Source organism: Manis pentadactyla, chromosome 17, assembly GCF_030020395.1.
Source record: "Manis pentadactyla isolate mManPen7 chromosome 17, mManPen7.hap1, whole genome shotgun sequence".
In the NCBI taxonomy this organism is placed as follows: Eukaryota; Metazoa; Chordata; class Mammalia; order Pholidota; family Manidae; genus Manis; species Manis pentadactyla.
In genome coordinates, this window is record NC_080035.1 from 10,745,916 (window position 1) to 10,761,601 (window position 15,686).

General features: G+C 46.1%; 2 protein-coding genes across 2 annotated transcripts in view; one reads left to right on the plus strand and one right to left on the minus strand.

Moving 5' to 3' along the window:
* Positions 1–381: 381 nt before the first annotated feature.
* Positions 382–15,686, minus strand: part of COG3 (component of oligomeric golgi complex 3) — a 141,683-nt gene continuing 126,378 nt past the window's right edge. The window contains exon 23 of the mRNA XM_057494634.1: positions 382–631. Within this exon, the coding sequence (XP_057350617.1) occupies positions 611–631 (21 nt within the window). The 3' untranslated portion in view covers positions 382–610. The remainder of the gene's footprint in view (positions 632–15,686) is intronic.
* ERICH6B (glutamate rich 6B) overlaps positions 11,289–15,686 on the plus strand; it is a 54,780-nt gene continuing 50,382 nt past the window's right edge. The window contains exon 1 of the mRNA XM_036889745.2: positions 11,289–12,089. The gene's annotated coding sequence lies outside the window, so the exon portion shown is untranslated. The remainder of the gene's footprint in view (positions 12,090–15,686) is intronic.

Here is a 15,686-nt window from a genome sequence, read left to right on the forward strand (position 1 = left end):
GCCAGTACAGTGGGGAGTCCTGTGGCAAGGCCCTAAAGACAACAGCTGGTCAAGAGCCCAAAGAGATTTAGTCAGAGGAATCCAGGTAGACGGCCTCTATAAATTCTTAGATATTCAGGCCACTAGACAAAGACCATGACTTCGAGGCTGTTTTGCTTTCAGAAAATCCAAGCCTAGAAAAGTGATTTAAACAGAAAGTTCACCCCTCGTCCTCAGCATGCACAGTCTTCCCATCACCACCAACCATCTCACTTCTTCCCCCTGGCCAATCCCCAGCACCCTCGAATGATAGTCATGGATGGAGCAGCAAGGGCCTTTGCCTCATTGGTTTTATGTGTTCTACAACCAAACGGAACAAATTTTGAGACATTTAATTATTTTCCTTTTTTTTCCCTATTTAATTTTTTCAAACTTCAGAAATCATAGGCTCATTTTAATACATGAAACAACATAAAACTATATGAGAAAAATAATCATCTCAACACACCCCTCGTCCACCATGTCTCCACCCAGTGATCTACTGCCCTGAGGAACCGAGTCGAGAGGCTGGTGTGTATTTTTCTGGACCGCTCTCCTCTCTCATGCAGACATGCAGATTATAGGAGGTTCTCTAGGTTCTGTTTGGAGTTTTCTGCCCAAAAAAAAAAAATCATTCTAAACATTATCGTAAACTTGACTTTTTCACTTGACAGTATCACGGACATCCCTCTGTCTGTGCATAGCTAAAGAACTTAGTGTGGGGTTGCAAACTACAGCCTGTCAGCCAACACCTGCCTTTGTAAATAAAAGCTGTACTGAAGGCGGCCACACCATTGATTTCTGGATTGTCTATGGTGGCTCTCGCCCCACAACATGAGAGGCAAACAGTTGTGAAAGGGATCATATGGCCCACAGCCTAAAATATATACTATCTGGCCCCTTTTTAAAAAGTTTATCAATCCCTGTCTTAAAATAGCCATCATTTATTTCCTCATGGTTTCGTAGGTTAGCAGTTTGGGCAGGGCTCAGCCTGACAATTCTTCACCAGCCTCACCTAGGGTCGCTTAGGAGAAAACAGTTGAGAATGCAGTCATTGGCAGCTGAACAGTCCATGTGGCTTCACTCACATGTTGGCCATTGGTGCTATCTGCTTGGCAACATGTGCCAACAGATTTCTTCACATGGCAGCAGCACTCCAAGAGGGCAAACCCAGTGCACAGATGCAAGCCTCTGCCTGCATCGCATTCATCCAGTCAGCCAGGGCAAATCATGTGACCAGGACCAGGCTCAGAGTGAGAAGTCTACACAAGGGCATGGACACAGGGCGTCTGGGGGCCACTCTGAGAGCAACCTGTTCTACCCTCCTAGTCAGCCGTGTAGATACAATCAAAAGATGTGGATTTAATCCCAGTTTTAATTCTAATTTCTTCTGTCGTAGTCATACTATATATTTTTTTACATAAATGTAAATACATAATTATATAATTAAATATAAATATATAATTTTACATGAATGGGATCAAGCATATGCTTGAGTTTTTATGAGAGTATTTTTTCATCTCTCTTTGCTTGCCTCTTTCATCTCCCTTTGCCTCTGCTTATATCACCCCCAACACATACACGCACAGGTGGCCTGTGTTAACGATCTAGTGTTAATCTTTCCATACTTCACTCCATGTTCATAAAATCATATATACACACATAATTTTACATAAATATAATCATATGATACAGAATAACCCCAATTAAAAAACTCCCTTTTGGAAAAACACAGACTTGAGACGTACACAGTGGTCACTGGTCCACAAAGATTATAAAGGCCTGCTTGACAGTAATTGAAGGCCCTGCACCAGGGCTGGAGAAGTTCCTTCCTGAGGTCCTAATTCTGCTCCCTGAGATGAACTCCCTGTTCTTGTTCCACATAACTCTTGACCCATCTTCCTTTCTCAAGACTTCTCTGCTTCCTTAATCAGATCTTTTCCATGGAGCTGAATTTTAATGCAAATTAGTTTTGCAAAATATTTCTTATCTTGAAGTCTAGAAGCAGATGGTTTTTCCAACCCTGCCAGGGTCTCCAATTTCTGGACACTCTGCTTCCCCTGTCTGGATTCCCTTGGCCATCTTGGGAGGGAAGAATTGAAGATGACAGGGCCTCCAGAACCCAGGCCATGAGTGGAACATATTACCCCACCCCTGCCACCACTACCACTGCAATGGCCAGGCTTTATGGGAGCAAGAAATAAGCCTCCATTATAAGCTTCTGAGGGTTCAGTGTTTATGTTACAACAGGTAGTGTTTCTTAACTACTTAATGAAGGGTTCACTGTTAACCATTTTTTCTCTCCTCAGTACCTTCTATCTTATTTTTCTGATTTTTCATTTTGTTTTGTTGTTTTGTTTTTACTCAAATAGTCTCTTCATATGTAGGTTATACATTCCCTAAATTATTGCATAGTTCTGTGCTTGTGAATATTTTTCCCACCACATGGGGTATGTACCATATTTCCCTGGATCTAGGAGTCCATCTGTTGTGAGATGCACCATTATTTTACATGCCACTAAGAAAGAAAAATATAATTCCAATTAAATTATAAAATACTACTTTCTTATAACCTAGGATTTGAAACTCTTGTACACCAATAAAAAGGAAAACATAAGCACAATAAACTGGGTAGGCCCTTCGAAAGCATCTTCACATACAGAGCTCAGATACCCTAAACTACTCCCAACTCAGAGTCATCCACATCCATGTTTTCCCACACAATAATACCTTTTCTACCAACAAGAAAGTTCTTGAAAGAGCACTCCATTATTATCTTCTAGATTTTTATCCTAGGTCTTAACTCCCATTCTGTAAGTTTACATGTCAGCATTTTCTTGATCCTTTCCAGAGATGTCAGCATATCTTCATACAACAATCCCGGGACTCATATTCTTTCCTGGTCAGGCAGGGATTTGTTCGGAGATGCCACCCCAGCCATAAGTGGGCTGAGAACCTCAGCAAGCCCAGCGAGGGCTCACACACACACAGCTGCAGACCTGGCTCATCAGAAACGGAAGAGCTAGAGGTGAAAGCAGCAGCAGGAGGGATGCAACCAGTCACCACCTCCCAGGAAGCCTTCAGGTCTTCTATTTCATGGTGGATATAAAAGACGGAGAATACCTGAGTGGAATATAAAGAAATGCTCAGGCAAGAGTCCCATTCCATTCATTGCCTCCACTGGCACACCGCCGTTGGAACAATCATCCCGCACCACGAGACATAGTTCTGCATTATAACGATGTTCTGCCTAGGAGGTCCCACTGTGGGACAGGGATAGAAGATATGAACCAGGAGGATCAGGAGCTCCAGCCTAGGGATGGTTTGGGTAGAAACATGATCTACCTCCTTAAAGTAGAAGTACACACAGACCAGCAAGAAGATAGTCTCAACTTCTCAGGGAATTCATTCATCCAGAATGAGGGCTGGGCGGCATGGTGTAGATGGTAACATCACAGCCTCAAGTCAAATGTGTGCACAGCTTAGCCTGAGGAACTCACCTAGCCTGAATCTCAGATTTCTCATCAGCCAAACTGAAGAGATATTACCAACCCTGAATGTGCTGTGAAGATTAAATAAGAGGAAACATCTCGCCCAGGGAAAGCACAGGGGTGATTCCTGCTGAATGTGCCTTCCTTCCGGGCTGCTCACGACCGTCTTGCTTAAGCTACGGGGCTCTGTGGCACGATCTGACACGGGGTGGTTCTGGCCACGCTTGAACCAGGTCACTCTCCGGGTACCCTCAAAGGTGTCGGTGCTCTCTGTTGAATGAAAGGACAGTGGTTGCTTCTGCTCATCAAATTTTGGAGATGAAAAACATGTAAAGTGCTTAGCACAGTGCCACGTACCTAAAAGGACTCAGTAAGTAGGAGCTATCACTCTTTTTCCATTTCTCCTTCCACCTTGCCCCCATCTTGCGCATTTCCTTGGTGTACAAGGAGGAGGAAAAGTGCTCGAAAGAACTGTGAAGCCAGTGAAGAAGGGCAAGGGGACAAAAGAAGGAGAGGCAGGGGTTAGGGGGACCGTTGTGAAGAAATAGAGAAACTCCTCCAGTGTGGACGAGAGCATCCTCAGCGACTCGCGGAGGCCAGCGCGGACGGCCACACGGAGGCCGTGATTCCCGCCTAGAGCTTTAGACTGCGCTGAGCCCACAAGGCTTAAAGGCAGACTCTGAAAATCACAGGAGTCCTCATGTGCCTAAATGATTGTGCCCTGGTGTACACTAGTCCACTCTGGGACACTCAGGTACAAAATCGCACATTTCAGGAACAAATTAACAGACCTTGTGGGCATTACTAATCCACTTAGACCCAGAAATAAAAGTTCTCTAAGATGTGACAGCACCAGATCCTATAGACTTGAAGCAAAAAGTTTCAGAGTCCTGTCCTGTGGTTTCTCTAATAGGATGTAGACAGACAGCCCCCGGGGCTTCAAAATAAAGCCTTGGCTTTCCCAGGAGCCCACCACTCCCAGTATTTATGTTTAGTATTAAATACCTTGTGCACACATAACAACCTTGGCTCCTGGGGCTTCCTCAGGAATTTCAGAAACACCTCGAGCCAAAGCTTCAGGGCATCCATGCTACCTACCATCTGAAGGGGATGCAGATTAATAAAATGGGAAGTAATTTATTTCTGGCTATTACAGAGCTTCAAGTTTTCCTTCATTTTGATTAGCTCAACTGGGTAAAGGCTGAGTTGTTTAGAATTCTTATTTATCCTCGAATGGAAAAGTAAACCAATTCTATACCAAATATTTAGAAAACAAAAACCATCATTCAGGAGTCCCAAATCTTGGATTGAAATAAAATATACTATATGATTTATCTTAGAAAAAATCAGCCCCCGCGGCAATATGAAAAAGCTCCAATTTTAACGGTACCATAAAAGTGTTTCATGCTGTACTCAGAGACAATATCTCATAATTCTTTTATGAACTATGAAATAAAACTATTTATTGAGGCCTTGTAGGCAGGAACACAGATTTAGGGGATCAAAACACTAAGGATTTCCATTCATGGCCCCACCACATGAACCCCTAATTAATTATGGGTGTCCTAACATGAAAAATACTTTCATAACTGAAGAGTGGCCTATTCCCATTCATAAGGAGACCACAAATCAGCCATAACTCCCCAAACACCATGAAGGATCTGCTTATTTGTATCTGTGTTGAACTTCAAGTGTTGCATAATTTATATCTAAAATCCACTCTCATACATCTACTCAAAGACCCACTCTGACCTTCGATCCCAATCCCAACTGCATTAAAAGGGACTATAAATCACGGGGACACGGCACCCAGTCACAGCCCAGCTCTCTCAAACCCAGGCAGCTTTCTTACCTTGATGAGTTCATCATCCCCTGGAGGAGGTTATAAAACTTGTTCATATTTTGAGATAATTCAATGACTATTTACTATTCACCCAGTGATTCACTATTCACCCAGTAAGCCAAGTGGCCATCTGGGCAAATGGAGCAGGCAAGTCCCTACAGCCCTCCTTCTATCCCTGCCTGGAGAAGACCACCCTCACAGCTGAGATCACACCTTGCAATGGGGCTGCCCTCAATTTAACAGAGTTCTGGTTTTAAACAGATTTCATACCTAAGGATGGCACAAAGTATAAAGATATAATCCTTACAACTAAAGATCCTCTTGACTATGGATCAAGAGAGAGAATGCATTTGTACAGGACTGTCCTTTCATTAGAGCAAAGCTTTGCTTTAAAGTACAAACATTTCTTCATTCCTAAAAGATGGTTATTTTGTTTTCTCAGGTTTTCCAGGGAAGGAAATCTTTGAAAATGTCTCTGAATCCACGGGTGCAGTTAACACACTTGTCTGCGGATGCAGATGATGAAAACCACCCCCAACCTCAAACCAGTATGGGGAACCAAAACCCTGCCACAAACAGGCTCCGTCCAGCAGCTGCCAGGGAAAGTCTCCAAAGAGATCCAGGCTGAACCATGAGGAAAGGTTGCCACCCAGCAGTGGACAGCTGAGGATTTTCTCTGGCAACCATGGTATCATGTGTCTGAGAAACTGGGTCACCCAGGGTGGCAGCAGAGGCTGGTAGCTGGGCCAATGGCCAAGCTTGCCTCCGACCAGGCACCCCATGAACCTGTCTACAGAGAAGCAGTGTTCTCAGAGTTGACCTATGTTTGTGCTGTTCAAGGGACTCTAAGTCTATGACCCCCACAATAGGGTGTTTGACTGAGCCCTGTCCCCACAGTCTGCAAGGAACACATGTTGTTGACTCCCTGTGAAAATCCACAGGACTTAGGAGCATCCAAAATGCAAGGTCACCCTGCTAAAAAGAAGGTGAAGGGGACTGGACCATACCTCTCCACCCTCTGGTTTATTACAAGGTTTGAAGTTTCCCAGGCAGGATGTAACACAAAAAGAAGAAAATTCTTCCACTTCTCTCTCTCTCTCTCTCTTTGTGTCTCTCTCTCTGTCTCTCTCTCTCTCTCCTCTCTTTCTTACCTATTCTTTAGCAATGACGTCTTCCTTGAGACACTCTCAGATGTGCTTAGGGGCTCTCCACAGTACACCCAAGTTAGCAATGTGTCAATATTTTCTTCCTATGTTTCTGGGCCTCGGCATCTTTTCCTACCTCTGTTCCCCTGGGATACAGTTTCTTCCCACTGGAATACATAAGAAGATGCATAAGAGAGCTATTCAACTTGGAGGATGTTCTTCCATTCTTCAGTAGAGAAAGAACAAGGGAAATATCACCCTGGAAGAGAAAAAGCTGACTGTATATGAAAAGGCAGGGTTTTCCAAATGGTTCTGCACCCCTGTTGTCCTTTAGAAAAAAAAAAAGCTCTCTGAGTTTCATTTATCAGAGAAGAAAAAGAGAAGGTAGAAATCCAAATGAGAATAAGAATCAAGAACTATTGCCTACCACCAGACGAGGTGTGATGCACGGAACCCAGTAACAAGTAACGCTTCGATGAGGATTAAAACAAAGCCCCCAGTGCCTGGATTCTAAAAAGGGATAAATCAAATACCCAGGCATTATAAAGAGGAAAGGTGCCCCTGGAAATTGCAGAGTGTCCCCTCAAACTGTAATATCTAAAAAGATGTTAAAATGGATTCTGCATGAGTCCATTTGCAATTACCTGGAACAACATGAGATAAAGAAAAGCCACTGGCATTGTTTTGTGAAAAGCAAACTATCGGTCTAGTTTCATTTGGCTCCATGGTAAAGTGACAGGAACATGCTAGAAAGCAATCAATGGCATCTCCAAAATCTTCGGTTAGGCTCTAGGCATGCTTACTGCCACAAGCAATGTGAGGAACTGGCCTCTGAATGAGTGATTTTTGGGGCTGGTGGCTGGAGAGGACAAGAAGCATGTCTTTGGGAATGAGGAGGGGACAGAAGCCAGAGGACTCCCCACGAGGCAGAAGAGAGATCAGCTTTAGGGGAGGCAAAGCCCACACCCAACTCTGACAGCACCTGGGAACGGGGAGGGTGGATGCTGCCTGCAGAAAGCAGCAGGATTTCTCCAGGCTTCAGGGAGTGCCTCTATTTGGTATCTTCTGGTTCATCCCCCTTTAGCCTATTGTATTCATTGTTTCCTCTTTTCCAGGGCTCAAAACTGCCCTGCCAAAGTCAATGTTGAGAAGTAACAACAAAGTCAACCTGCTTATTTAACTCCTTCCTAACAAAGAGGAATATGGCTTCGCTTGGTGCTGGTGACACCATCAGGGGCTTTGTTGATCCTGGCAAAGGCATCAATTTTACTTAGGCCTACTTTTCTGAACTTGAGCCTCAATTAAATATTTACTATTTAATAAATATTAACCCTTGCTAAAGTGACCTTTTGTTCTAGTTTACCAAGACAGTCCCAGTTTATGCCTATTGTGCCATCAAAATTATTTGTATTTCCCCCCTCACTGGCATAGGGTCCAGGACTGGAGGACATTTGTGCTCACCCACAACAGGGGGCATGGGGAGCGCTTCCTTCCCCACCAGCCTCTCCCCTCCTGATCTTTGCCTGTGTCTCTCTACCCATTACTTTTCAATCATACCAGGCATCATTAATAATTTATTATTTATATCCCACTTATTTCCCAGAGGATTAAAATGGTATACAATGCATTCACTTGACAAATATTTACTAGAAGCTTAAAGTTCTATGAAAACTACCTGAGGATACAGATATACACAAAGGTGTTCAAATAAAAAGTTAAAAGTGAGGCAATGAAAAACATACAGAGGGGAAGATGACTGAGTTTGAGACCATGGGTGAGACAGTAATTGTAACTCCTTTTGTATTTGACTTTGAACCTCCTGGGAGTGACACCAAAAAGGAAATTACAGTGTATAACACATCAGTCATATTGTCTAAGGAAATAAAACTTGGACAAAAAAAGATACTTTTTCTCCTGGCACTAATTCTCATATAATATAATCATTCATTCAATCAACATTTATTGAGTACATACTGTGTACCAGGCAATATTCTAGCTGGTGGGATACAGAAGTGAACAAAACAGAACAGACAAAAATTCCCGCCTTCAGGGAGTTTACATTCCAATAGGGTGAGACAGACGATAAATAAAATCATGTGTCAGATAGTGATAAGTGCCATGGAGAGAAATGAAACTGGGACAGAGAACAGAGAGAGCTCAGAGAGGGGCCTGCAGTTTTCATGAGGTGGTTAGGGAACCGCCGCCTGAGTAGGTGACGTCTGAGGAGAGACCCGAAGGGGGAGAGGAAGGCCCACGCGGCTGTCTGGGGAGGAGAGCTGCCCCAAGGTGGGGCCAGTGTGGCTCCCATGATGTGGATCAGGAGGTTATGAGGACATCGAGTCAGAGACAAGAAGGGAGGGACAGGAAATGGAGATCTTGGGTTGTTTCCTTCCAGTAAGACAGAAAGTCACAGGCAGATCTTGATCGGAGGCGTCGCGACCCGGCACACTGTAGGGATCATTCTGGATGCTGTGTCAAATACGGCTCTGGAAGAGCAAAGTGCAGAAGTAGAAAGACCAGTTTAGGAGCTTGTGAAATTTTCCAGACAAGAGAAGCTGGTGTGAAATTATCAAATTCCCGATGTGTGCTAAAAAGAGAGGCAATAGGGGTTTGATAACAGGTTACATGTGAAGCAAGAAAGACAGTGGCCAAGATGGTTCTGAGGTGCTTGGCCTAAGCTGTGGAGTTGCTGTTTATTGAGATGACAAAGACTGAGAGAGGAAGAGAGGGTGGGGGAAGATCAGGAGTTTGATTGTAGCCATGTTAAATGAGGTATCCCTGTTGGACACCCAAGTAGAAATGTCAAGTCAAGGAGGTGGTCAATATGAATCTGGGGTTCTCATTAGAGCTCATATAAAGGACATGGAATGGTGAGGTGGACAAGGTCTTTAACAATTATTTTTGCCAAAAGTACAGAAACATTTGTTTTATCACGTGTCAGATACGTTATATCAGTCTGCAATAAAGATCAAGGGCACACTCTTCAATCATAGCAAAGTGAAGGCATTTCTAGAAGCAGCCAAGTTGGTGTAGTAAATGTCCTAAGTGACGCTGCCTATGGGAATCTGACTTAGAACAAGCACAGAGCTAACTGAAGCTGGAGGAAACGGCAGTTCATCAGACCTCTGACTATTTCTCTCAATAAGATCTCAGATTTGCCTTTGGCAAGAGTGAGCTCTTTGATTAAACTTATTCTCTTGGGTAGTTAGATGGCAGGGTTGACAGTTTGCTATTAAAAGAAGAAAAAAAAGAGTCTGATAAATTCTCCATCCAGATCAAGGCCCATCTTATCCTTACTTGGAAGCAGGTCACTGGAATGCCTGAAAGATCTACCAGAATTTTTCTTTAAAAGGAGCTTTGAGCTTACTGATGGTCAGAGAATCCCAGGTTCAGAATGATAAGAGCTCAGAATGAGAAACCTCAGAATGATAAGCTGGTGCTTAGCAACAATTTGGAATTGTCTAAGTTAAAATGTAGGTTTTCCTGGTGAAAGGAGAGATATGACAGTGGTTTACACAGAAAGATATGTTAATCCTTTCCTCAGCCAAATAACAAAAATGTCTATAGTTCCTCCAGGCCATACAAGTCTGGAAGCAAAAAAGTGTGCAACAGTCAAAAATGTAGCAGAACTATCAAAAATACACACCAGCAACATAAATAGAGAAAGCTATACCACAGTCGAGTTTTGCCTCTGAAAATGCAAAAATCACAGCCTTTGTAAAGTCCTTGTAACCAGCGGCTTTGTCTTGTTGTCTATCCCCAACACCTCCTGAAACAATGCTAGCACATAGTAGGCATTCAATAAAATGGTGGTGACAAAGGAATAAAACATTTAAATAAAAACAAAACCTATGAGCGCCATCTTGTGGAAGGCCTAATATCGATGCCGTTGGAAATTCCAGTCACCAGGCTGGGGAACAGACAGATTGCTGTGTGTGACAGGGCCTTGGGGGCCATGGACTAGTGGAACAGTGGGCTGGGAAACTGGTCTTGAAGCTGTTTGCAAACCAAGTAGATTTTTACTTACATTCAGGTGAAGCTGATGGAGGTTACAGAGGACTCTAAAAGTCCCCCCAAGCCGGCCTCTGGCACTGGCCCCTCATATAATCAAGAGGTGTACACACAGGAGTCTTTAATCCATCCTCCCCAGCAAAAACTGTTGTGATAACCTAACCTCAGGTTCTTCCTTTGTGCTTCAAGATCCTTCAGAAACAAAGATCCAAAGAGCTCTTTGGACCCCTAGTAGCATCCTCTGTGTTCCTGTTTCTCCTACATTCCTCCCAGATCACTGGGGACCCTGCTGCCTGCCACCCAGGATACTGGTATGGACTTGGCCTCTCTTCTGCTTTTCTCCAACTTTCTCCATCCACATCAAAGGAGGGGGAGAGGCAGAAATAGTTATCTGGTCACCTTACAATTGCTAAACTCCTACGGGACCACCAAGCAGAGGTAGAACCACCACGAACCTTCTCTGTGTCCATGCCTCTCCCACTGGACTCCCCTTTTCCCACACCCTCCCCAAAGCCTGGCACAGACTTGCCAGGAGGCAATATAAAGAAACCCAGCAACACACACTCCTGGTATGCATGGGATACTTAAGATTATCAGGTTTTCTGTATACCTGGAGCTTTTACAATCTGGTGGACCCTTTTAAAGAATAAAGATTAAAAATTATAAACACAATTAGGTGTTAAAGTATTTAGAATGGATAAAGAAATCACAAAAAATTACTGGCACTTCAAAGGTCTAAGTCCTTTTCTTCTGAACTCTGTAATAACTGACCAGACATGGATTGCAGCCCGGCCTCCTTGCTCCGTGTGAGCCACTCTGCAACTCCCATCAAGTCCCCTCAGAGAGGCCAGGACACGTGGACTTCACTGGCTTCCTGCAGCGTCTCTCCTGAGCAGCTCCTTGCACCGCCCCCCAAGAGCACCGGAGAGTAAGCTGAAGGTCCTCCACGCTGCTTAGGGGTCTTTGTCCTGGGACCAGCCCGAGTGAATCCACTCAGGGATCCTCGCGAGAATACCCACTCCGCTACCAGCCCACCCTGAAGCCCGCCCTGAGGAAGTGACCGAGTCAGAGTATCAGCTACGGGAGCCCACAGGCCAGTCTGTCCTTCTTGGCGGCCACCCACCAAGCTGAGCGCTGGGGCCCAGGATTCAGGAGAGCTGACATGGCCTGAGTTTGTAATTAGAAAAACAAGGCTACAAAAAGTATATACAATAAGTAATAAACAAAAACTCCATGGAGTCTTGGCCGTGCCTCTGCCCAGGACCCCAGTGTGGGTTGGCGGTATGGCTGGTGCCCGCCGGCCCCGGGTCCGGGCCGTCTGCCGTCCATGGTCTGCATTACGGGACACCTGACGTGGTGGCCGTGACGCAGACGATGGCATCTTTCTGCCAGCTTCTGATGCCTGGGCCGAGCGTTTCCCCGCGGGGAGAGAGGCTCCAAAAGGGGAGCCCAGGGCAGGTCCCGAGGCCGGGAACGCCCCGCGCGGCGGCCCCGGGAGGGCGCCGTTCCCATGGTAACGGGAGCTTAAGCAAACGCGGTGGCCGGGAGACCGCGCGGGATCTGCGCCGCCCTCGGGCCCAGGTAAGGCTGGGGACCTGGCCGTGTGCTGGGAAACCGACTCCCTCCTCCAGCCCCCGCCAGGCAGTGGGGAGTGGGGAGCAGCGTCGGGGGTCTGGGAACAAAGACGCGTCAACGCGCAGACCTCTTAGTTTCTCTCCCCCGATTGGCTTCTCTGTCTCTCTTTGCCTCTGTTCCGTTGCAAAGGCGGTGTCGGCTCACCACACTCCTGCAAATCAGGGAGGACTGGGTCCCTTCCCCTCCGGAGGGCCCTGACCCTGCGTTTAAGGAAAAACTATGGGTATGGACGGTATGACTTATTCCTTTTCAGCCTGCACAGGCCAGTCAACTAAGCAGGAAAACAACTCCCCAGATCCAAGATTCCAGCCCTGCCCACCAACCAGCTCCTGTGACCCAAAGCAAACCACTGTTCCTTGTGTTCCCCCCCTCCACCCTAAAACGGGGAGAGAAGCAGCTCCCTAACCTTCCAGGGAGGCCGTGAGGAAATGGCCGGTGGCTGGGGCTCCACAGGTATTCTGTGCGGAGCGCTGGCTCAAGGTCACCCTCCTTTAAGTTCAAACCTTAATCTATTTGAAATTCTATTTATAAAAAATGAACAGGAAATTGTTTTAATGAGTACAGGAGAGTGGCTATGCTGCTAAAAACAGACTGCACTGATTGGTCTAAGGGAGGTCAACAGAACTTTTTGACTTCAGAGTTTGCCCCCTGGCATTTTTAATGAATCCAGATCAGCCCAGCCCTGTGCTACGGAACTCGCCCAAGTAGGCCATCGGTTACTCCCTGAAGAGGGAAAGCAGCTGCCTTCAGCCAAGAGTCCTTTCAGTTAGAGAGGTTACAAACAGCTACTGAGGACAGTAGCAGCAACAAGGCTTTGTGTTTGCAGGTCCAGTGTCGAACACCCTGGGTCCTTTACAGAAATGAGACGTCTCCCCTTGCTCCAGCTAGGGTTTCCGAGCCTCCACGGGCGGCACCCGAGCTACATCCCAGGGTGCCATGCCCACCCCATTCTCTTCAGCAGCTGCATCTTTGCCAGCCCTCCACAACTCATCTCCTGGTTGTGTCTCCATAGCGAGAGGGAAAATTAAGTAGATGGAGGCCTGAAAAGTCCAAACCAGAAATTTTGGTGGGCGGGCAGTCAGTCTCCTGTGAGCCCTTTCTTTCTCTGGATCATCTGTTCGGTCCACAGACTTCTGTTGGAATCCTGCTACACAACAGGCATTGTGCCAGGCTTCTGTGTCATGGGTGAGGCAGCTCAGGAAGAGAAGGGCACAGAGCCGAGGGCAGAGGGCAGACTCCTTCCAGAAGGCTTGCACTTCTAAGGTGAATTTGAGTTGGGTTTAAAGAATGAACAGACCTGCTTGAAAGCAATAAGGAAATTCAAAAGCAAGGCTGAGACCACAGAAAGAAATCCTGGAAGAGTTGACAGAAATATATACTGTGTTCTCCAGAAAATAAAGCAGGACTATGAATATATTGTAGTAGAAAATCAAGAGGAAATGGAAACACAGGCTAAGAGGCCCCCCAGGCAGAAGGACTGCTCCTTGGCCTGAGTCCTCAAGTCATAGCTCAGAGAGGTTTTCAGTGCCCAGTCCAACTACAGGTAATCTATGACCAGCCCAAAGGCCTGGCCTTTTTCTAAGTTGACTCTTAATGTGAAATCATGTGACTGTTAACAGGGCCTCCTTCTAGGCACATCAAGAATTGACAGGGAAGACATGAGCCCTACAGGTAGGGTTCTGAATAAGTGGCCTATCCTAGAACCAAATTTCTCTCCAGTCTCCTACTGGAAGGATCGTATACAGCTATCTACCAAAGCTCAAGGCTTTGCACCGTGAGACAGGATGAAGCCTTGCCCTCCTATCTTTGCTGATAGTAGTTGCGGCTCATGTGGAAGTAGGGCCTCAGCAGCAAATTGCTCACCCTTCACAGTCCTCAGCCCTGAATCCTCAACCAAGCACCTGCTGCTGTGCCCCTGGATCTTAGGGGCTTACCTAGACTCTTCACTTGTAGGTTGTGTAGTTCAAAGTCTCTTAGCCTAGAAACATGTGCCGGTGTTCTTCCTGTCTTGCTGAAAAAGGAAGTGCTAGTTTAATAACACTTTATTCAGTTTTTCATATCTTATTATCCCTCCAAACCCAACCCAAATATGGAGCCAGAAATGTGTGCCCTTTTAGACTGATGCCTTCACCTTTCACAAGAAAGGGATGCTTATGGAGCATAGCCTGAGTCCTGAGCCTGCCTCTCAGCGCTAAACCCACCAAAGATCTCCAGTCCTGTTCTCACCAGTGGCTGTGGTAACCTTCAGCTTTCTGCCGGTGCGTTGCTCTGAGCCCTGGCTTTCGGAGCTCAGCTGTGTGTGTATGGTTGGCAGCAGCCCACAGCTGTGCACCCAGTGCCCTGGGAGCTGGACCAGATCATGTTTATGCACACACTCTTATAGAAAGAAACACTATCAGCACTCCTCACCCTGGTCATAATTTTCTGAATCCCTGACAATACTGGAACTTATTAGCCCTAACCAAATTAGTCTACACAACCAGCTATCTACAGGGTCCCAGGGATTCTGGAGTCAGCTCCCAGGTGGCACCTGGCACTGGCACAGAGCCCGCTAATTCCCAGGACTCTGTGGCCCCTTGGTTACAAAGGTTTCTTAGGAGGGGTTCACTGCCTGAGGGATGTCCCTCTTTGAACAAGGGCACAGGTCCACCACGGGATAATGGGTCTATCAAAGTCATCACCTGTTCTCCCTCCTGCAAAATTCTGAACTCCTAAGAACTTGCAGTTTCCCATCACCACTCTGGCCTCTGTGACATGAGCAAACAGGCCATTCTGCCTGAACCCCTGAGGATTCCAGTCGTCACACTGAGGCTGGCCTCCAAATGACTGGGCAGTTATGCTTGGAAGAACCCAATAAGCAGTCATAGCAAAAAGCCCCTTTGCCCTTAATCCTACCAGCCTCCCCAGTGACTAATGGCATTTTCAGACCACAAATGACCCCCTTCCTCTCTCTCTCCATCCCACTTTGGTCTCTACTTGCATCTAGCATGCTCCCTGCTTCTGCAGTCCACCACGTGAAAACTTAGACACAGTAGCCAAGCAGCTGAACTTAATTCTTTAGGGAGGTCCTGTGGGGTTGGCAGGGGAGTAGCCCCACTGATCAAGCAGGCAGGGGAGAGGAGGAAAGCCTGTGACACTGGGCAGTAAGAACATAGCCTCTTTCAGAAGTAAGCTTCCCTCATCTTCATCCTCTACACAGAATTCTCTTACCATTTCCTTACAGTAGTTAAAGACTGTTCCCCCTCCTCCCAGCCCTGGAACATTCTTTGGCTAGATTTTAATTAAGTGGGGATGGTCCATTTCCCTCATGGGCCCCCCGCCCCAGAAGTCAGAGGTGATACTGGCCTTCTCTTACTCCCTACTTTCTCCCCTTAATAGATAATTACTCTTCCAACTCATGTTGACATTCTCCTCCTTTCTTATTCATCACATAACCACTATACTGTATTTTAATTTATTTCTCTGTCTCCTGCTTAAGCAAGAAGCCTTGTTGAGGTCTATAGGTGTGCCTTATGCAACCTTACAGGTCCAGTGCCCAACTGC